At 38.9% G+C, this 23227-nt stretch overlaps 1 protein-coding gene across 1 annotated transcript in view; it reads right to left on the minus strand.

Moving 5' to 3' along the window:
- Positions 1–2539: 2539 nt before the first annotated feature.
- LOC125366191 (myosin-2) overlaps positions 2540–23227 on the minus strand; it is a 30170-nt gene continuing 9482 nt past the window's right edge. The window contains exons 15-39 of the mRNA XM_048366690.1: positions 22895–23204; positions 21996–22072; positions 20873–20960; positions 20670–20787; positions 18061–18184; positions 17840–17976; positions 13892–14147; positions 12123–12365; positions 11851–12027; positions 11623–11768; positions 11449–11539; positions 10973–11362; positions 10258–10384; positions 9328–9446; positions 8979–9175; positions 8223–8406; positions 7981–8146; positions 7754–7878; positions 7292–7600; positions 7000–7203; positions 6302–6427; positions 6049–6219; positions 5867–5971; positions 5666–5761; positions 2540–2827 (exon numbers count right to left, since the gene is read on the minus strand). Coding sequence (XP_048222647.1) covers positions 2675–2827; positions 5666–5761; positions 5867–5971; positions 6049–6219; positions 6302–6427; positions 7000–7203; positions 7292–7600; positions 7754–7878; positions 7981–8146; positions 8223–8406; positions 8979–9175; positions 9328–9446; positions 10258–10384; positions 10973–11362; positions 11449–11539; positions 11623–11768; positions 11851–12027; positions 12123–12365; positions 13892–14147; positions 17840–17976; positions 18061–18184; positions 20670–20787; positions 20873–20960; positions 21996–22072; positions 22895–23204 — 4239 coding nt within the window. The 3' untranslated portion in view covers positions 2540–2674. The remainder of the gene's footprint in view (positions 2828–5665; positions 5762–5866; positions 5972–6048; positions 6220–6301; positions 6428–6999; positions 7204–7291; positions 7601–7753; positions 7879–7980; positions 8147–8222; positions 8407–8978; positions 9176–9327; positions 9447–10257; positions 10385–10972; positions 11363–11448; positions 11540–11622; positions 11769–11850; positions 12028–12122; positions 12366–13891; positions 14148–17839; positions 17977–18060; positions 18185–20669; positions 20788–20872; positions 20961–21995; positions 22073–22894; positions 23205–23227) is intronic.

Genomic DNA, 23227 nt, shown 5'->3' on the forward strand with positions numbered 1-23227 from the left:
GGAATAATGTAAGGTGTTGTTTCAAAGACCGCTAAGTTCTAGAATCCCTGCTGCTCTTGTGTTTCACTATGTGGCCTGTATGAATTCATTGCAACTGCTTGCACAATTGCAGTGTTATGCTAGGGAGGAAAAGATTCTGCTCTCTAGCTGAGTATTATACAATGATTTTTGGTTCCTCCCAAGAAGACATGATTTTTTTTCTTTACAATTAATTGTGCTTTTTCAAGGATGCTTCAAACCGTAATTTTAAAAGTTGCCTCAAGAGGAGCAGCCAAAAATAGATAGCTTCTTTTATTTCCTCCAGTCAATTGCTTCTGATTCATTGTCTGATCATTTCCTTCTGACTTCTGACTTGCTCCAACTTTGTGTTGCCAAGTGGAGATGTCCTGCTTCTTTTATTTTCTTAAAAATATATCAAGTTTCTTGGAAAATCCCCTTTCCTCTATGAAACTAAACATAGGAAAATATTTAAACAGGAAGTTTATCTCTATAATGTGTGTCTTGACTCTCAGTAGCACACACCATGAGATGTACTCAACATTTTGCTTACAAACAATAATCAAATGGTACTTTCTATTCTGACTTACAATTTTAAAACATTTGTGTTATTATCTCTGTGATCTTGCATCTCTGTTCCGTTATCCTTGATTGACTGGGACTAAAACTCAATGTACTGTTTTGTACCCATCTCTCTGCTTCTGTTTTTATATTCTAGTTGGTAGAAATAAGTTGCCTTGTGAATACTGGTATCTGGAGATATTTGGTTGTAATGGTTAGCTGATTTTATTACTGAATGGGACCATCTAATATTATTTCTCACTTTACTGATAAACGACTGAGTGTCAATGAATAGAGGAGTCTCTACACAAATCACACAGCAGTCTACATTCCGGTCCTTGACTTGCAATCCAACATGTTCACTGCTCCTTGGTTAAAGTGATCAGGAAGGGTCTTTCAGAGGATCCAAGAGGGACTTTCGCTTACTCTTAGCTTCCTTTGCTACTATTGATACATCATTTTGCTTTCTTACATATCTGCTACTTTATTGGGCATCGGTAAAATGTAGGTAATGATTCTCAGGAAGAGACCTGAATAATAGGGTTTAATGAGATTTTTCTAGAGAGACATGTTTTTCTCTGGACACACTTTTTAATAAATAGAAAGTAAGACCTTATTTTTTGGTCATCACTACCAAATTACAAGACTTCATACACTAACAAGTGATAGGTAAACAAAACAAAAAGATAGGACAATACAGTGCAAAGAGTGATTCCCCACACTGCCAAAGGTTGGTGTGAGATTGGGAATCCAACTTACCTGTTAAAATGCCCCTGCATCATTTAAATCATTCTCACAGGGCCATTTAGACCAAGCTACTCTTTCTCTCTATTCAGATGGGCAGTTAGCATTTAGCTTTTCCTTAATACTCTTCAGGAAGATTATATTTTTGCTGTGCATATCAGTTGCATCCAGTTTAAAATCTTCATGGCCTAGGAAAACTTCTCTTGAATAATGTACAGAACTACCATGTTGACTTTTTGTACCAAATTCGTCATTCTGTTTGTATTTACTGGAATTACTGTTTACTTTGAGATTTGCATTTTATTGATACTTTTAGCCATAGGTTTTTGACTCTTCACATGATCATACTAAAGGCTATAAAGTCTGGAAACACAACACAATAGGCCATTGCTGTTACACTATGCTATGTAAAATAATATCTTCTGTGTCCCCAGATTTGACAGGCATTTTGTAACTTTCAGAAGGAATAGGGTCACATTGTGCTCGTGTCAGATCTATTACCCAATTCACATGCCATCAATATGTGCAAGATGTGCTAGTATGACTATTAAGGAAAATTTTCATGGACTAGTGAAGAATACATTTGTTTTTGCTATATTTTTGTTGTTATTTTGTTTTCTGGTTGGTCATGGGGGCTTGAACTCAGGCATCTGCTTAAGGCTCGCGCTTTACTATTTGAGCTACAGCTCAATTGCACTTTTGGTTTTCCATTGGCTAATTGGAGATAGTTTCATAGACTTTTCTGCCTCAGCTAGCTTTGAAACATGATCCTCAGATCTCAGCCTCTTGAGTAGCTAGGATTGCAGGCATGAGCCACTAGTGCCTGGCTGTTTGTTTACTTGAGAACTGTTTTGAAGCAAGGAGAATCAATGACTTGAGTCAGTCTGAATTACATGTGTGAAAATATAGCTAATGCCATCTTTTACCCATCCCTGGAAAATTATGTTCATGTTAAGGGACACAGAAGCTTTCTAGGATTTTACTGAATCCTGGTATAAGCAAAAATTAGAAAGAAATAAAAATGACCTCCAGATTCCTGTTCATCAGAACAAGTTTCCCCAATGAGTGACACTTTTGTAATCTTAAAGTATTGCAGTAGATCTAAGATAAATATAGACACAGATGCATTCTAATGGCAGGTTGAATGAAGTTTAATAACCTTGAGATTATTCAAGGTTATTCAAGCAATGGCAAACATGGCTTTAGGAAAGAGAAAAGACTAGACCAGCCTATGATAATTATTTGGAAAGAAATGTGTGTTCTTTATTTCCTGTGCAAGAATAGGGTAGAATACACAAAGTTACAGTGGGAAATGACCAAAGACTTCACATTTTGTGCCTCTCTTCAGTCATTCCATAGCATCCATAATTGATCACTCTTCGCTTATGATTTTTGTGTGAACTTCCCGGCTCTTTACACGCAGTTTGTTGACTTGGGACTCTGCGATGTCCGCCCGCTCCTCAGCTTCTTCCAGTTCATGTTGGATCTTGCGGAATTTAGATAGGTTTGTGTTGGACTGTTCCTCCTGAGGATAAAAAAGAAATTGTATAAAACTATGCTATACATCTTTCTTGACTCTGTAGACCTGTGAGAAGACTGGACTTGGCATCTACATATAAGCCAAATCTTACTATCTCCTAAACATTATTTATTGAAATTAAGTATAATTGGGGCACAATCATTCCTAAAATACCTTAACGATATGTGCCATGACAAAGCAAGGAAATGTATAAAGTCTGAAAAGATGGCCAAAATATTAAAGTTGAGCTTGTTGATTCTTCCTGTTAAATGACTGTTACTAGAGTTATGATAAGTTTAATAATAACCTTTATTTATTTATAATTTTTTTTTTTGCCAGTCCTGGGCCTTGGACTCAGGGCCTGAGCACTGTCCCTGGCTTCTTTTTGCTCAAGGCTAGCACTCTGCCTCTTGAGCCACAGCGCCACTTCTGGCCATTTTCTATATAAGTGGTGCTGATCGAACCCAGGGCCTCATTTATGGCCATTAGGCCATATTCCCAGCCCTAATAATAACCTTTAAAAGTTGAAATAAGGGCTGGGTATGTGGCTTAGTGGTGTAGATTGCTTGCCTAATATGCATGAGGCCCTGGGTTCAATTCCTCAGTACCACATAAACCAAAAATACAAATAAAATCATTGGAAAAAAAACCTAAGTCATGAAATGAGCAGTGATTAAAGTCAAGAAATATTTTTAAAATAAAATAAATGTTAAAATTAATGCTGCATTTTATTACATATCACAAAATGGCCACTGTTTCTTAATGCTTTAGATATAATGATTGTACTGACAGATTCCCCTCATAAAAAGTAATTCTTACATCATAAGAGGTAAGCTTATTTAGTTACTGACAGAGAATTCTTTTAATAAAGTAATGGTTTTACCACTTAGTAATTTCCCTATGCTGTAACTACACTCATGAGTAGGGCTGCCTTTATTCCCTTCCCTCTGTACTCTGCTGGACAGGTTTTGGTAGGAGGGTTATGCCAGCTTCTTACATGATTTGGAAAGCTCACCATCTTTTCTCATGCTTGGGAACAGCTTACATAGCTGAAGGATTATCTGTTCCTTGAAACTTTGAAAGACCCAATTGGATCTGCTCTATTTTCAAAAGTAATTCTGAAATAACTTATTCATCCAACTTGGTAATTCATGTTCTCATACAAAAAGCAGCCATTTTTTCAGGATTACAACTTTTTTCAATAGGTTTATATGGCACATTAAAAATAATATTCTATCTGTGTGATATATTCTCTTTCATTCCTAATGTTGTTTCTATTCCAGAAAGAGGAGCTGTGGCTGAAGTGTTAGAATGCTTGTCTTGAGCAGTACTCGGGTTCTGAGTTCAAGCCTCAGTACTGGCACAAAAAGGAAAAAAGTAAAAAACTAAGTTCATCTATTTTCTTATTTCAAATTACTTATATTTGTTTTATGTTTCCAGAAGTTATTATATAGTATTGAAATATTCAAATGAGAAAATATATTTTAATCATTTCTACCATTCTTTTGCTTTCTTTTTTTCTTTTTTTTATTTTCTTTTTTTTTTTTGGCCAGTCCTGGGCCTTGGACTCAGGGCCTGAGCACTGTCCCTGGCTTCTTCCCGCTCAAGGCTAGCACTCTGCCACTTGAGCCACAGCGCCGCTTCTGGCCGTTTTCTGTATATGTGGTGCTGGGGAATCGAACCTAGGGCCTCGTGTATCCGAGGCAGGCACTCTTGCCACTAGGCTATATCCCCAGCCCCTTCTTTTTTTATTTTTATACTACAGAAGTTTGAACTGAGGGCCTCATACTTACTCAGCTTACATTTTACCATTGAGTCATGCCTCTAGCCTGGCTTTTTGCCGGTCACTATAGAAATGGAGTCCCTTAAGATACGTATTAGATATGTTTTTGTTGTTAATAACAAATTAACTTTATATTATTTGCTTACTGCCAAATGAAAGATCTGATGCTATTTTCTCATGAAAACTGTTCAAAATATAAATCAGACTAATTCTAAACTCCCTTTCTTATGATATTGTCTTCCTTTTAGCTCACCTATGCTGTTATAATAAATTAATTTTATAAGTCTTGTGATAAAGTTGCAACATTTAATCAAAATAATAGTCAATGTAACAATTCATGAAAACATTTTTAGAAAAAAATAAAATTCATCATGAGAATAGTTACAAAACAAAACAAAAAATGGAGTCCCTTAAATTCTTCCTACCTGGCTGACCTCAAATCTCAGTCCTGCTCTCAGATTCTTGAATAGCTAGGATTACAGGTGTGAAACACTAATGCCTCACTCCATTTCTACTTTTATTTTTTAACTGTTCTTCTCCCAGTTTTTCTTGTTTATTTATAATTTCTGAATTGAGCTATCAGTTTTTCATTTATTTTATTTTAATTCATAGTGAAAGCAAATAAAACAATGAACTAGCCTCGAAGAACAGATTTGATTACCACCCACAGTTTTATAAAAGTAGTAGTTTTATAAAAAGTAATTTTATTTATAATTAATAGTTATTAATTATACTTTTAAGAGTTTACAAAAGTCCAAGAGTTGACAAAAGTTCTGTTTTTACATTTAGGTGCCTAGACATTTTTGTCTATGTTTTCCCATCTCAGTATCACTTTATCTCACTATGATCAGAGTATTGAACCTATATTATTTCTGGTTTTAAATTTTTTGAGATTCTTTTTGAAGATTGACAGTTTACTTTTAAAATCATGCAATGGATGTTATAATTGATAAGCAGTAAGTACAAAAAGGTACAAAAGTTTTAAGTACACTATTTTCATGAAATAGTAAATATAATTAGTATTTAAGGACTTTTTGTTGCTTGTCCTCAAGTATACTTACAGCTTCCTCAGCTTGTCTCTTGTAAGATTTCACTTTGGCTTGAAGTTTATCCACCAAATCCTGAAGCCTGAGGATATTTTTCCTATCTTCTTCAGTCTGAAACACCATATAAACCACAGAGCTTTACTTCTTAAGCACATGTCCACGAGGAGTTCACATACATTTAGAAGGATGCTTAACTAATAAGAACCATGGATGTACCTGGTAAGTGAGTTCCTTTACTCGCCTTTCGTGTTTGCGCAGACCTTTGACCGCCTCGACGTTGCGTTTTTGCTCACTCTCAACCTCACCTTCCAGTTCACGCACCTGCAAACAGGTAAACCTTCAGAACTTTGATCCAACCTGGCACTGGAAGTAGATGGAAACAGACATTGAACACCCACCCTGGCCTCCAGTTTTTGGATCTGCTTCTTGCCACCTTTCAGTGCCAGCTGCTCAGCCTCATCAAGACGGAGTTGCAGGTCCTTTACAGTCTGCTCCATGTTCTTCTTCATCCGTTCCAGGTGGGCGCTGGTGTCCTGCTCCTTCTTCAGCTCCTCGGCCATCATGGCGGCCTAGTGAGCAGTAAGACAAAGTTAAGAGCCAAGAGCACAGCAGGATTCAGGTTTGCCCACCACCCTCTTGCCCTCTGCTCACATCAGTGATGGCCTTCTTGGCCTTCTCCTCTGCATTGCGGGCTTCCTGCACAATGTCCTCCATCTCTCCCTGGATTTGGGAGATGTCAGTCTCCAACTTCTTCTTGGTGTTGATCAGGCTGGTGTTCTGGGTAAAATATCGAATTTAACAATATTAAGTGTACAATAGAAAAATTAGTGTTTCTGATGTTCTAAAGAACTTGTAAATTAAATTATTAGTATCCCCCATGCCTGTAATTGTAGCTACTTAAGAAACTGAGATTGAAGGATTGAGGTTTGAAGCTAGCTCCATCTGACAAACAAGAAAGACTCTAATACCCAGCAAACTATCAAAAAGACAATAGTAGAGAAGTTTTTCAAGTGGTAGAGTGCCAATCTTGTGAGAAAAACCTAAAGAAGACTGAGATGCCCTGAGTTCAAGCCCCAGTCCTGGCATGAAAGTGTATGCACACCGATACCTACACACCACCACATACAATTACTAGCATCCCTCTTAGTTCTATAAATAATCTGAGTTAGCAGCATACTTTTAATGTTAAATCTATATGTTATATAGTTCAGATGAACAAAAATATTGTTCATCTAAAAATAAATGTTTTAAACAAAAATCTATAAGACACAATAAAATTTCCAAGTATCACTAAGATATGCTCAAGAATTTTATCTTTATTTCTTTGTATCTCTTATAATTCTGCTCACCTGGGTGTGGAGGAGCTGAACACGCTCACTGGCATCCAGGAGCTCCTGCTCTGCAATTTTCCTGCTCCTCTCTGTCTGCTCCAGCGTGGCCCGCAGCTCCTCAATCTCAGCCTGCAGCAGGTTGGCTCTGCGCTCCACCATGGCCAGCTGCTCCTTCAGGTCCTCCTGGCCCCGGAGAGCATCGTCCAGGTGCAGCTGCGTGTCCTGTGGAAGGAAAGACCAATGAGACACCAAGCTCTCAGCCTGAGTCACCCCAGTCTCCCTGGGACCAGCCTCTCTTGGAGCCATTTACCTTGAGGATGCCTTGTGTGTTCCTGTAGTTCCTCAGGGCCTCAGCAGCCATGCGGTTGGAGTGGTTGAGCTGGATTTCCATTTCATTGAGGTCTCCCTCCATTTTCTTCTTGATCCTGATGGCATCATTTCTGCTCCTGATCTCAGCATCCAGTGTGCTCTGCATGGACTCCACCACTCTGATGTGATTTCTCTTCAGCTGGTCAATTTCCTCATCCTTCTCAGCAATTTTCCTGTCAATTTCAGACTTGACTTGGTTCAGCTCAAGCTGGATGCGTAGGATCTTTCCCTCTTCATGTTCAAGAGATGCCTTAATGACAGCAAGAAACAACATTAGCAAGAAAATCCTGCAGGTTTTCTGCCCACTGATAATTTTTTTACTGCACATCTTTTTTCCCAATCTGCAGATAGACTTAAATTCTTTCTGAGTGCTTTGTTTTATAATGCACAATTTGATCTGTACCTCAGCTTCTTCTAAAGCAGCCTGAAGTTCACACTTCTCCTGTTCTACTTGTTTCTTTATTTTCTCCAGTTCATGGATACGTTTCCCTCCTTCAGCAATTTGTTCTGTGAGGTCTGAAATCTCCTCTATTGTTTGAGTAAACATAGGTTAAGAATCTGGTTAAATCTATAGCATAAAATAGAGATCCCTCCAAATCATGATTGTTATTCAAAGTGAAGGAGCCTCACGCTGTAAGTTTTTGTTCTCTCGCTTCAGAGTTTCTAGGTGGTCCAAGGATTCCTCATAGGCATTCTTCATCTTAAACAGCTCAGTGCCCAGCGAGCGGGCCTCCTTCTGAGAGGCTTCAAGTTCAGCATGTGTTTCCTCATATTTCTGCTTCCATTCTGCCAGGATCTGAAAAGCCAAGAGCAGTTACCTACTGTAAAGGACAGTAGAAAACTCTGTGGAAAGGATCTGCTGCAAGAATAACCTTATCAAAGTTCCTTTGCTTTTTGTCCAAGGCTGCACAAGCTGCGTTAGTTCTCTCCACATCAAGCATGAGATCCTCCACTTCATTCTGCAGCCGCTGCTTTGTCTTCTCCAGGGAAGCACATTTGGCGTTCACAGCTTCAACATGCTCCTCAGCAGCCTGCAGACGCTGGGCCAGCTTCTTCCTGGAGATTAACAGGAGTTTTCAGGAAGTAATCATAATAAGACTTACAAACTATTACCTCACTGAAGAGTATTAGAAACTTCATATTAGTGTCTTGAACCAGAGAAAAACTTTCCTGCTTCATGAACGTTAAAACAAATGAGCAATAACACCTTGCAGATGTAAATGAGGCAAAGATTTTTTTAATAGAGTAAATAGTAGGTAATTCCCATAGGCATTCCAAGAAGGCCTCCCTAAGGAGTTAGCATTTGAGTCAAGATCTGAAAGAAGTCAGAGAAAGCTAGAGAGACTTTCAGGGAGCGTATTCCAGGCAGAAGGAAGAGTAAATGGAGAACCCCAAATGGGCTTAGTGAACTTGATGAGCAACCTAAGCTTTGCAATTTGTAATCGTTTGTTACTCTGTTTCCTTAACTAATTTTAGGCAAGTAGGACAAGAGTCATGTTTGTTCTTCTTCAGGAATTTTTCTCATTGCCTGATAATGATTGGAATAGAAGCTACTTAGTGAGCATTGGTGGACTCATTCACTGAATACGCAAAGTTGTTTACATAGTCTGTCAAAACTATGCACATACTTGGCCTCCTCCAGCTCCTCTGTGCGCTGGATGGCATCTGTCTCATATTTGGTCCTCCACTGAGCAACCTCACTGTTGGCCTTGGACAGTGCCCTCTGCAGCTCTGCCTTGGATTCCTGCTCCTCCTCATACTGCTCCCGAAGCAGGTCGCAGTCATGGCGGGAGGACTGCAGGGCGTGGGCCAGGGCGTTCTTGGCCTGCAATGATAATTATACCTTCATCTTACAGGATATCTAAATGTTTAATGGTTAGGTTTCAAAACCCTTTAAAGGTTGGTGTAACTGGGTTCATTTGCAGTCAACTCATGGGACAAAATAATAATAGCAATCAGTCATGAAATCATAGTCACCTTTACTTCCTCTTCAAGTTGCCTCTTTAGTTCCTCAATCTGTTGAGTAAATGCTTGTTTACCCCTTGATAACTGAGACACTAGAGCTTCTTTTTCATCAAGCTGGCGTGAAAACTCACCTGTTAGACAAAACAAATGGCAATTTTTTCTAAGAAAAGAACTCTTCATACCTGTGTTAGAAATGAGTTTAGCTCTTTTCCTTCCAAATTAGGAGCACCAACATTTGAATTTTGTATTGACATCTTTGAGCTGAATGCCAAATTTCTGTTTTCTGAGGTGATATTTACATTAGTCCAAATGAATAAATCTAGCTTAGGTTAATAAATAGAGCCTATTTTTTTCATCTTCATTGTCACTAGACTTCATTGTCTTTTAGGCTAATATGATATTGTGCAAAATTCCATGGGAGCTGTCAAGGAAGGAAGCTAAAATGTTCAATTCTGCACAGGTCCAGTTCCAGAGACTTTTGAGACATGAGGCTGTCCATTGCCCCACCCACAAATTCAGTTCATGATTTTAAAAAATTCAAAAAGAAACACAGGCAGGAAATATAACTCAATAATAGACCACCCACCTAGAATGTGTGAGGCCCTGAGTTCAATCCCCAGCATTGCAAAACAATAACAACAACAACAAAAATATCCTGAACCAGAAGCCCTAGACCCATGCTGGAGTGACCCTGACCCTAGTATGTATACCCTCTCTGAACAAATACTCAAGAGCTTTTTGGAACAGTGCTTGAACTAGCGGAGAGAAATTTTTGTCTCCGGTGTTGTCCTAAAATGACTTTGCATGTAGATTGTGAGTCTCAGCCTTTCAGTGAATAACAAATGTTCTCAGTTGCTTTTATTAGGCTGTCACATCACGAAATCATTTATTCTTAACGACATCATCCCTACTCTTAGGCAGTGTAGAAGAGGGGAGAAATACCAGATTCAGTCTGCAGGCGTCCCCTCTGGGTTGTCAGGTCATTGATGAGGCGCTGCTGCTCTTCTTCCTTTGATTTTAGCTCACTCACTTGGTCCTCTAGAGTGCGGCACATCTTTTCTAGGTTGCCCTGTGAGAAAAAAAAAGGAAAGGAAAGGAAGATATGAAGACCTTTCCATAGCTTTGTGATAGCTCTGACTTCTTTCCAAATGAAAAAGTGCAAATATTTGACTTGATACACAAAGTAAATCAATTATCCTGTATATAATACAATATAGAAAGAAATTGTTCTCACTTTTAAAAATAAGAAACTGATCATGGAACTCCATTAAACACTAATATGAAAAGTTAGATTCTAATTTATTGATCCCATAATAATTACCTGACACATTTTCTGGAAGCATATTCACAAAGAAGCTTGTTTGCCTTTATAAATACCTAAAACTTGCTTGCAACACAATTGAAAATATGGGTAACCTGTTCTCTCTGATCACCTAGAAACATGGATGGCTTATGTTAGAAAGCTGAGACTGTGTCATGTAATTACACAATGGATTGATGCGCTTGGTGTCTGAATTGCCATATCGAAATAATAAAAACACTACTGACTCCCCTGTTTGCTTTCCTAGTATTGCTGAGAATAACAAATGCTTTGATGTATGTAAAGTGATCTGTGCAGACACATTAGTGAAATTAATATTAATTTCCTCTGTAGTACCTTGGCTTTAGAGATGGTGTCAACATTACTAGCAAGGTCATCGATCTCCATCTTCATCTCGCTCTTCTCCTTCTCCAGCTTCTGCTTGACCCTTTGCAGGTTGTCAATCTGTTCCCCGAGCTCTGCCACACTGTCTGCATGCTTCTTCCTCAGAGTGGCTGCTGTGGCTTCATGCTGCAGGGTGGCCTCCTCCAGGTCCCTGCGCATTTTCTGGAACTCAGCCTCCCGCTTCTTGTTCATCTCGATCTGGGCAGAAGTGGCCCCACCGGCCTCTTCCAGCCTCTCGCTGATCTCCTCCAGTTCCCTGGAGAGGTCAGAGCGCTGCTTCTCTGCTTTGGCCCTGGAGGCCCGCTCTGCCTCGATTTCCTCCTCCAGCTCCTCAATGCGGGCCTAGAAATAATAGAAAGCACAAACTCAGCTTCTTGTGTCAGTCATTTTTTCCTGTCGAATTAGAGTGGTAGAAATCATGTACTTACTTGCAGTTCTTTGATCTTCTTTTGCAATTGAATACCGAGTGCCTGCTCATCTTCAATCTTGCTTTGCAGATTGCTCATTTCAAACTCTTTCCTTTTAGAAAAGTAGTGGAGGACACCAATTTAGCTCATATCCAACATGAAAGGAAAATCCATAAGCAAATCTTTCAAACTTACTTTTTGAGTTTTTCATCAAGTTGCTGTTTCTCATTTTCAATGTCCATTATGGACTCTTGGGCCAATTTCAAGTCACCTTCAAGCTTCCTCTTTGCCCTTTCTAAGTCCATGCGAAGTTTCTTTTCTTGCTCCAAGGACCCTTCAAGCTAAATATTAAGAATGTTGAGATGGAAGGAATGCTGCATTTCCTTTAAAAGAAAGTAACTTCCTTGGTACTGCTATACTTACATCATCCACTTGTTGTTCAAGCTTGATTTTAGCTTTGGTCAGGGTGTTGACTTTGTCCTCCTCTGCCTGAAGGTCATCCAGGGTCTGCTGGTGGGCCTCTTGGAGAGCCTTCTTCTCCTTGGTCAGCTTAGCAATGGTCTCATCCAGGCCTGCCATCTCTTCTGTAAGGTTTTTCACCTACAAAGGTAAAGAAAGAAAGTTCTCAGTTAGAAAATGACTCCATTGGGTGGCAGAACCTCACTGTAGTATATACAGCTGAATGTGTTTCAGACCTTGTTCTCTGTGGCATGTTTCTCCTTTTCAACCTTGGCCAGTGTCAGCTCCAGGTCGTCGATGTCTTTCTTCAGTTCTGAGCACTCATCCTCCAGCTTCCTCTTCTTGGCGGTCAGCTCAGCGTTGATCTCTTCCTCATCCTCAGCTCTCTCTGTGACCTCTTTGATTTTGGCCTCCAGCTGAATTTTGGTTTTGATTAGCTGATCACATCTCTCCTCTGCATCAGCCAAGCCTTCAGCTTCCTGGAATTGGAAACAAAATCAAAATTGAAAGAGTGCAATAATAAAAGTCTAAATTTATTTGATTGTCCTTCAGATTCCTGTCCTCACTGAGTTCTGTCTTTACAGACTTTTTTTTTCCTGAACCACCACCTATTTTGCACATCTTTTCATTATACAGGGAACCAGAATAGATTGATTGTTTTCCTGCGCCTTTAGAAGAGGATATTTGGCAGTACATTAGCAAAATTGCATCTCAAAAGCTACAATTACTGTAGAAAACTATTAGTGACTTCAGAGATGAAAGAACTTGGTACAAGATGGTTTGATCAAAGAAGTAATATTCAGATTGGGCCTTGAGAAATGCATAAGATTTGGGTTTGTAGAAATCACCTTATCAGGGAAAGGAGAAATAGGAGAATGGAGACGCATTCTGGCAGGAGGAATTCAAGACATAGATGCTACTGAAATATTTTTTCTTTCTCCTTCTGGAGGGTGATAATGGATAAGATGCTCTATATCTACATTGAGGCAAAAAGTAATTTAAAAAATGCCTGGCAACCTACTGTTTCCATTTAACAAGAACAGGGCAGGCAGGAAATAAGAGATACTTGGAAAATATATCAGCCTTTGAGTACATAAGTGACTGGAATGTCTTCCTGTAGGTGTTGCTCCTTGTAGCATGTAGTGAATTTAGTGATGAAGGACAAATTCTGGAGAGAATAATTTGGGGTAGATTTTCAGGAGGTGGAGGCAGAAAAAAATGTCTACTTTTCCATCTGTAAACTGGAAGGAGTTATTATACTGCCTAAATGACAGCAGAGACTAATCTTAACTGAAAAATGTATGATCGTGTCATAAATAAATTATGCCAGACCAATTCCATTCCATCAAAATGAAAGACAGTTCTATAAATTACATTTTCAAGTTGATGAAAGCAGCTCCAAAATAATTAGCCTAGTAGTGGGCAGTGAGTAGTTGAGTGAATAAGAGTTGGGAGAAAACAGAGCAACCAAGGTGCTACTACAGCAACCTGGGTACAATGTGATAGGTCACTGACTACATACATATGGATTGGAAAACACAGGAGTTTTTGAGATTAACAGTTAATTCAATAAGATATGGTGTAGAATACTTCCATTTGTCAAGTGCCCATACTGCAATTTAAGACCTACGGGCACATGGGAATTTTTATTTAAAACAAAAATGAAACTAACCAACCAACAAAAACATGTCTCTTCATTCTATCTTTCCTTTCACATTTTATTTGGGAGTATATCATGTTGAAGTCACTTTTAAAGACTTTGTGAAAGGGAAAAGAAGCTGTACAACCTGTAGTTTGATGAATGGAAAATAATGAATAGATCCTCCCCCTTGTTTACTGGTGCCAGTTAGTTATTTGCCAGTGAGGAATATTTAGGCCATGGGAGTGTTTGAGTCCACAATGAGTGTCTCCATTCAGCTGAACAATCAGCTCACAGCCCTTAGTGACTAAAACTCTAGCACTTTCTTGCTAATTAGTAGTACTCAGGAAGGTACCCTCAACTTACAGCTTGAACTTGGAGCTGTAGGTCATTTTTTTCTTTTAATAGCGACACCATCTTTTCTTCCAGTTCCTTTCTTTTTGCCTCTGACTTGGCGAGCTCATCCTTGGTTTTCTGGAACTCTTCCTTCATGGTGGCCATTTCCTTCTCGGTCTCTGCACTCTTTAGTAAGGGCTTGATCTTGAAGAAGAGTTTCATCCAGGGCCAGTGTTTGACATTCATGAAGGCCCGGATGTTGTATTGGATACAGAAAATGGACTCCCTGAAATTCAATGAGTGTAAATAATTGTTGTGTGGCTGGTGAAATGAGATTTAATCATAGCAGTAAGAGCTGAAGGTTCTCCACACAAATAACCGATTATTCAACTGTTTTCAAACATGCAGATCAATGAAATCTTTAGTAGTGATAGTCAAGGACTTTTTAATCATTTATGTGTTTACATCTTTGCTTCTCATACCTTGGCAAAGAATAAGAATCACCCAAAGAGCTCATTAGAATACTTTTGGACTTCACTTTCAGTGGTCAGATTGAAAGGAGTAGGGCTGGTTCTGATTTGTTTTAAATTTTTAACAAAAATGCACAAGATGGTACATGTTAATGGCATTTCTATATGCTAATGACCCAAACGCCAAGGCTGAAACCAGGAAAGCAACTCCTTTAACAATAACCTCAAGAAACATAAAATACCTAAGAATAACCTTAACCAAAGAAGTGGACGACCTCTACGATGAGAACTTTAAAAACATGAAAAACGAAATTAAGGCAGAACTAAGGAAATGGATAAACCTCCCATGCTCCTGGATTGGGAGGATTAATATAATCAAAATGGCAATATTGCCAAAGGCGATCTACAAATTCAATGCAATACCCATTAATATCCCAACACAATTTTTTAATGAAATAGAGGAAGAAATCCAGAAATTTATATGGCACAATAAAAGACCCAGAATAGCAAAAACAATCCTAAGCAGAAAGAACAGTGCTGGAGGAATTACAATACCCAACTTCAAGCTGTATTATAAAGCTATAGTAATAAAAAGAGCTTGATATTGGCACCGGAACAGGCCTGAAGACCAATGGAACAGAATTGAAGACCCAGAAATGAACCCACAGAACTACGCCTACTTAATCTTTGATAAAGGAGCTAAAAAAAATAGGATGGAAGAGACAGCCTCTTTAACAAATGGTACTGGCAAAGCTGGTTCAACACATGCAACAAACTACAACTAGATCCTTATATATCACCCTGCACCAAAATCAATTCCAAATGAATCAAAGACCTCGAAATTAAAACAGATACCCTGAAAACACTAAAGGAAGGAGTAGGAGAAACACTTGGGCTCCTTGGCACAGGGCAAAACTTCCTTAACAAAGACCTAGAAATGCAACAAATCAAAGAAAAGATGGACAGTTGGGACTGCATCAAACTGCAGAGCTTCTGCAGGGCAAAAGACATAGCTCTCAAGATAAAGACAAAGCCCACAGATTGGGAAAAGATCTTTACCGGCCATACAATGAACAAAGGCCTCATATCTAAAATATATGCAGAACTAAAAAAATTACATTCTTCCAAAACAAAGCCACAAAGAACCAATAGACCCCTTAAAAAGTGGGCTAAAGACTTAAAAGAGACTTCTCCGATGAGGAAATGAGCATGGCCAAGAGACATATGAAAAAGTGCTCTACATCACTGGCCATAAAACAAATGCAAATCAAAACAACATTGAGATTCCATCTCACCCCAGTAAGAATGTCATATATCAAGAAAACTAACAATGACAAATGTTGGAGGGGATATGGCCAAAAGGGAACCCTACTTCATTGTTGGTGGGAACGTAAACTGGTTCAGCCACTCTGGAAAGCTGTATGGAGATTCCTCAGAAGGCTAAGCATAGAGCTCCTCTATGACCCAGCAGCCTCACTTTTGGGCATCTACCCAAAAGACCACAAACAAAATCACAGTAAAGCCACCAGCACAACAATGTTCATCGCAGCACAATTTGTCACAGCTAAAATATGGAACCAACCCAGATGCCCCTCAGTAGACAAATGGATCAGGAAAATATGGTACATATACACAATGGAATTTTCTGCCTCTATGAGAAAGAATGACATTGCCCCATTTGTAAGGAAATGGAAGGACTTGGAAAAAATTATACTAAGTGAAGTGAGCCAGACCTAAAGAAACATGGACTCTATGGTCTCCCTCGTAGGGTATAATTAGCACAGGCTTAGGCTAGTCACAGCAGAGGATCACAAGAGCCCAATAGCTATAACCTTATGAACACAAAAGATGATGCTAAGTGAAATGAACTCCATGTTATGGAAACGACTGTTATATCACTGTTGTAATTACTTTCAACATGAGATGTGAAACCAGAGCCTCTATTGTTGATGATCCTCTTGTATCCCCTTTCTGTGGTTGTACCTGCACTATCTCTGTATCTTATCTGAGTACACTGAGGACACTGAAAGGGAATACCAAAATCAAGAGACACAAGGTAAAAAACACAAAAAATTACAAAAGCAATACTTGCAAAACTATTTAGTGTAAATCTACTGAACAACTCATGGGGGGAAAGGGAAAGGGGGAGGGGGAGGGGGGAATGAGGGAGGAGATAACAAACAGTACAAGAAATCTATCCAATGCCTAACGTATGAAACTGTAACCGCTCTGTATGTATATCAGTTTGACAATAAAAAAAAAAGATGGTACATGTTAAAAACCACACTTTGAGAAGCACAAGTCTGCTGAGTGGCTCTCAAACATTCTTACTAGAAGACCATAAAGGCAGTGGAAGGAGAATATAACCCTTGAAGAATGATGTGGGGTATGATATTCAAAAAGTCAGAATTTATTCAACAGTCTTTAGCTTTATATGTTAATACTGTGTAGAGTTTTCATTCTACCCTATAATACCACGTTTGATTTAATCTAGATTAACAATGGTTTACTCTCTAATATAGACAGCTACTCAAATACATGTTTAATAGTTGTGATCCAAATTTAATATTTTTAATGAAATAGAATGCAACAGAAAACTTTACCATAATTAAACGTTGTTTCATATAACTTGTGGGGTTTTTTGTTTGTTTTTTGGGTTTTTTTTTTTTTTTGCCAGATCTGGGCTTGGACTCTGGGCCTGAGCACTGTCCCTGGCTTCTTTGTGCTCAAGGGTAGCACTCTGCCACTTGAGCCACAGTGCCACTTCTGGCTGTTTTCTTTATAGGTGGTGCTGGGGAATCGAACCCAGGGTTTCATGTATACAAGGCAAGCACTCTTGCCACTAGGCCATATTCCCAGCCCCATAACTTGTTTATATATTTACACACACATACCCATTTAAGTGCTGACAGGAAGGTATAAATATAAAATGCATTTCTCAATATAGGTGCTGGCCAGGTACAACCTGTAGTCTGTGATGTCTGGCTCTGTAGACTCAAATCTGTCAGTGAATCAGTTAAGATCACCAGAAGGCTATATCCCTTGATGACATTGTATTAACTCATCGCAAAACATCTTTCACAAGCAAATGTCCTTAATACTTTCAATCACAATAGTTTAATAATAGAAACAATCAGATGGAAGAAAATGCTTTATATACTTCATTAAAACATTGTTCAAAATGATGTAAGTTCTGATGTTCTTTATTTAATGATTCATCCAGTAATTTATATTAGAACCAAGTATGAGGGAAATAATTTTTCTCTGTTTGCTGGTACATTTTTTCTACTTATATAAGGAACTATATGCACTTCATGCTTCTCATTTTTTTACTCAAATACCAAATATAAGCTATGGCGATGATCTTTTCTCCCTTTTAAGACTCACACTTATTCCTCTTAATTATTCTTATATTGGTAAGAACCTACAATTGAGTACTAAGTGTAAGACAGCTCAAGTGTGTTTTCTAAAAATGAAAGATGTGCATAAATGATATGTTTTTAAATACCTTCTCTCCACCATCTTCTGGTACTCCACTCTTGCCAAGTACCCTCTGCACATGGCCTGGGTTCGGGTAATCAATTGGGCCAACTTATCATCTCTCATCTCCTCTAGGAGCCCCAGAAGGCCAGCTTTGAAAAAGACCTGTGCATGGACACATTGCATATTAGAAACCTGATGTCAAATTCAGAGACAGGAATAGCAACGGGCTACAATGAGAGGCGTTACCTTAGTGTGACCAAACTTATACTGGGTGTGGTCAATGTCGATGGACCCAAGGAGCTTCTCAGAAGCCTTCTTGCTATCAATGTATTGGCCTTCAGGAATGGCACTTGCATTTAACACCTTGTATCTTTAAAGTAAATATACATTTTTTAACACTCAGTGTACTAAACATTAATCAATTAATTATTTTAAATCAATTTTTTTAAATGTTAGGTTTTTTGTTTTCTTTTTTTTTGCCAGCCCTGGGACTCAGGGCCTGAGCACTGTCCCTGACTTCTTTTTGCTCAAGGCTAGTACTCTGCCATTTGAGCCACAGCACCACCTTTGGCCACTTTCTATATGTGTGGTGCTGGGGAATCGACCCCAGGACTTCATGTATACGAGCACTCTTGCCACTAGGCCATATTCCCAGCCCCCAAAAATGTATCTTTTTTTAAAAGAGACATTCTTTTACATAGATGGTAAGCTTACTGGCTATTACTTTTTACTCCATTTTATACTCCCCTACAATCACAATTGTCCTTTTTGCTTTGTCAGATCTTAGGAAAGCATTAGATAATGTTGACATTGAAGTATAGATAACTTCTAACAATGTAATGTTTTTACTCTTTTTTTTCATTTCTTTATTGTTAAAGTGATGTACAGAGGGGTTACAATTTCATACGTAAGGCAGTGAGTACATTTCTTATCCAACTTGTTACCTCCTCCCTCATTTTTCCTCCATCTCCCCCCTCTTATCTCCCCCACCCTAAGTTGTACAGTTGGTTCACACCATATAGTTTTGTAATTATTGTTGTTGCGTTGGTTTGTTTTTTCAACCTTTGTCTCTTGATTTTGGTATTCCCTTTCCCTTCCCTAGTTCCAATACATGTATATACGATATCCAGGGTATTAAAATCAGTTACAGTGATATCAGGGGTAAAACCATGGGAAATAAATACAAACAAAAAAGGGCATAATTTCACACGGAATGTTGCAAATAACAACAACAATGATATACCACTTGTTTCCATAACTTGGAGTTCATTTCGCTTAGCATCATCTTATGTGTTCGTATGGACATAGCTATTGAGCATAGAGCTCCCCTATGACCCTGCTGCCCCACTTTTGGGCATCTATCCAAAACATTACAAGCAAGCCCACACCAAAGCCACCAGCACAACTATGTTCATCACAGCACAATTTGTCATCGGTAAAATATGGAACCAACCCAGATCCCCCTCAGTAGAGTGGATCAAGAAAATGTGGTACATATATACAATGGAATTCTGTGTTACTCTTGTTTGATGACTTTTCTGTTTAAATAAGATCCTGTATCCAAAAAAAGCAGCTTTTCATTGAGAAATATGGTAGGAAATACTTTCAACATGAAGAACTGTCCTAATCGCTCAAGACCAGACTTTGGGTGCCTTGGGTTTGGGGCACTGTCATTATCTGTCAATTTCACTAGACTTAGATTTAGGAGAGACTGATTTCCTGCAGCTGCCACCAGGCCTTCTTCTGATTTTTAAGATGGCCTCATTGGGGAATAGAAAAGGACCTAGGGAGCTGTCATTGTAAAATGTCTTTCTGTTTCTAAGAAACATGGGGAAGCTAATGTGTGCAAGAAAAAAAAAGTGATGAAAGCAAAGAAAGTGGACCAAAATGTCCCCCTATACGGGACAATTTCTAACTCAGCACTTTTAAACTATGTGACTTTAGGCAAATAATTTAATCTGAGCCTTTATTTATTCATCTATAAGCCAAGGTCATGAGCCACATGAATGCTAGTAACTCATGCCTCTAATTTTAGCCACTCTGGAGGCTAAGATCTGAGCACTGTGATTTGAAGCCAGCCCAGGAATATCAGTCTTTGAGACTCTGATGTCCAATTAATTAGCAAAAATATGGAAATGGAAGTATGACTCAAGTGGTAGAGCCACGGTATAGTCTTGAGCAAAAATGCTCAGAGACAGTGCTGAGGCCCAGAACTGGCACACACACAAAAACAAAAACAAACAAAAGTTATGATGGCACTTACTGCTACTATGTTTTTATGAGGATTTAAATGAGTTAATCTAAGCATAGTAAGCAGTGAAAAACATAATTCATAATCTTTTGCTTCAATTTTTTTCTTTTTGTACCAAGAGTTGAACCTAGTACTTGAACTTCCTCTGTTACTTGAGCCATGCCTCCAGCCCTTTTGTTTGTACTTTGTGTTTGAGATGAGATCTTGACCAATTTTGCCTGGGCTGACCTTAAATTGATGATCTTTCTTACTTTGCCTCTTGACTAGCTGTGATTACAGGCTTACAGCACCAGGCACAGCTAAGAGATATGTTTTTGTTTTGTGTTTTCATTCTCTCTCTCTCTCTCTCTTTCTCTCTCTCTTTCTCTCTTAAAATTAATGATGTTAGTATTCACCTCTGTGACCTGGAAAATCTGGTAAAAATTCTTCATTGTGGATTAAATTGGTTTAAATTTAGTATTCCACTCTTTTTAAACTTAAATTTTTTACTTGGTTTGTGGCAAGTTCAAACAATAAAACAAGACATACTTTTAATGAATTTTTCTTGCTTGCACTATTTGTTCACACTAAGCTGAAAGATACAACATAATTAGGAAAGTCTGACCTCTGCTTGAAGTCTGCATAAAGGATCCTGCTTGGGAATCCCTTCCTGCAGATGCGGATGCCTTCCAGCACGCCGTTACAACGCAGCTGGTGCAGGACGAGCTCATGCTCCATGGCACCTAAGAAAAAGGAATGTTTTCTAGATAATAATCTGTAAAAAGAAGTCATGCTGGAGACTCATTTGGGAAGTTACAAGTGTCTTACCAGGAGTTTTAGTTTCGTTGGGGATGATGCAGCGCACAAAATGAGGATGCGTACTCCTGAGATTCGTCATCAGCTTGTTCAGATTCTCCTATAAATTCAGAAAAAAAAAAACTTGTCATCTCAGACTATTGGCAAGGTTGTGAACACTTGTTAAAGCTATAAAATGAATCTCTTGAGTTTGGTTGAGTGACCAGGATGGACTGCTCATATATGGGAACACTTTTAATGCTGCTTCTGAGATGTTCTTTCCTCCTCACTATACCTTTCTGCACGTGAGTTGGCAAAACTTACACAAGTAAAGCAGCCTGTTATATACTTCTTTTCCATTTATGCCAGCACTATCTTTCTTCCCCTATGACATCCACAAGGCCCTTTGTTTTCCCATACTAGATACTTAGATACAATTAAACTCTAAAGTTCTCCAGTAAGGAAATGTAAGCATGTACCATTTTTGAACCTCTTATCCATATCTCCTGTTATACAGCTCTGTCAACAAGGAAGCAACCTTACTACTTATCTTTGAGAACTGCTTGGACTAAGAGCAAGGATACTATACTAGCTTATTAAGGCTAACTGCTAGACTTCCACTCTTGGTATCTTAGTCCTCCTGCACCTGTTACTGCTCCTTATCATGACTCAACTAGATTAGAGATGGTTTGGCATTAAGTTCTATAAAATTTCCTATGGCATAGTCTTTATTATTTAGCTTTATATTAAAGGTGACATAAGAATTTCTGAATATTTAAATACCTTCTCTCCAAATTCAGATCAACAACAGTCATTAGTTATTGTCACTTCTTTTCTTTTTCTTTTCTCATGGGACTAGGGTTTGCATTCAGGGCCTCATAGTTGTTTGCTTGCTTGACTGGCATTCTACTCCTCGACTTATAACTCCAGCCCTACTTTTCACTGGTGAACTAAGAATGGAGCCTCAATGACTTTTCTGCTCAGGCTGGTTTCAAACTTGAACCTCTGTAACTCAGCCTCTTGAGTAGCTAGGATTATAGGCCACCATTGCCCCAAAATGCAGTTAGTCTTTTGCTAAGGTCTGGAATGATCTTGTGCTTATAAAGACAAATTCCTAAAGTAAAATAGAGTATTTCAAGAACAATTTTTTCCTTACTCTGAAAAGGGCAGACACAGTCTGGAAAGAAGAACCCTTCTTCTTAGAACCTTTCTTGGCAGCTCCACCACTTGCCTCTATTGAAAAAAAAAAAAGAAGGAAAGATGACATTAAAAATAGTTTTGAAAAAAATAGTTTCAGGTTAGTTTGATGATGTCTGTGCTTTCTGTGCTCAAGTAGAGTATTTCTCCATTTGATTGATGCCTCTGAGTATTATTTTTCAACTAAGTTTGTATTCTGTGATTCTTTTTCTATAATGGGATGAACTTCTCAAGACTCAGATATTTGCAGGTGCACTAACTTCAAAACTTATCACTGAGAGGCAGAATTTGGCCACTATGGTGTCTTATGTATCCCCAGAGACTCAGTATTCAGTGGTGGAAGAAAGAAGAGAGAATCATAGAGGCTAAGGCTTTTTCATAGGTTGAGGTCATGATAGCTTCTCTTGGACTGTTTGTAGTTTGAGGTGAGCCACTATCAGTAGCCTCTGTCAGTAATGAAGTGAGCCACACATGTGTAACTTCAGAGCAGTCTACTACTCCAGAGCTTGGAGGAGCAAAATGTTTGGCCTGTAGTCCTTTTGGGGGAGGGTGGGGCTTTAAGAGCAGCATCCTTGATCTAACATAATATAAAACTTGTAGCCAGGAGCTGCAGGCTCAGACCTATAATCACAACTACTTAGGAGTTTTGGATCTGAGGGTTGCAGTTCAAAGACAGCCCTGGCAGACAAATGTCAGAATTGAAGTGAAAGCTCAAGTAGTAGAGTTATAGCCACAAGCAAAAGTAGCTGTGTGAGAGGATGGGCCTTGAGTTCAAGCCCAGCTACTGGCACAGAAACAAACAAATAAATAATAAAAACAATTGAATGAATAAATGAAGGTAATACTTTCAAACATTACCTGCTTCAGCAGTTTGAGCCCCAGAGAAGAGGTTAGCCAGAGTTTTCATTGAAGACTTCTGGTAGAGCCCCACTACAGTCTCATTCAGGGGGTCCTTGTTCTTGTCCAGCCAGCCGGTAATGTTGTAGTCCACAGTACCCGCGTAGTGGATCAGAGAGAAGTGGGCCTCAGCCTTGCCTTTGACCACCTTGGGCTTCTGGAAGTTAGCAGACTTTCCAAGATGCTGTTCATAGAGCTTGTTCTTGAAGGAGGTGTCTGTTGCCTTGGGGAACATGCACTCCTCCTCCAGGATGGAGAAGATGCCCATTGGCTAGATTTGAAGCAAAAGCATTG

The sequence above is a fragment of the Perognathus longimembris genome, chromosome 17 (assembly GCF_023159225.1).
Source record: "Perognathus longimembris pacificus isolate PPM17 chromosome 17, ASM2315922v1, whole genome shotgun sequence".
Classification (NCBI taxonomy): Eukaryota; Metazoa; Chordata; class Mammalia; order Rodentia; family Heteromyidae; genus Perognathus; species Perognathus longimembris.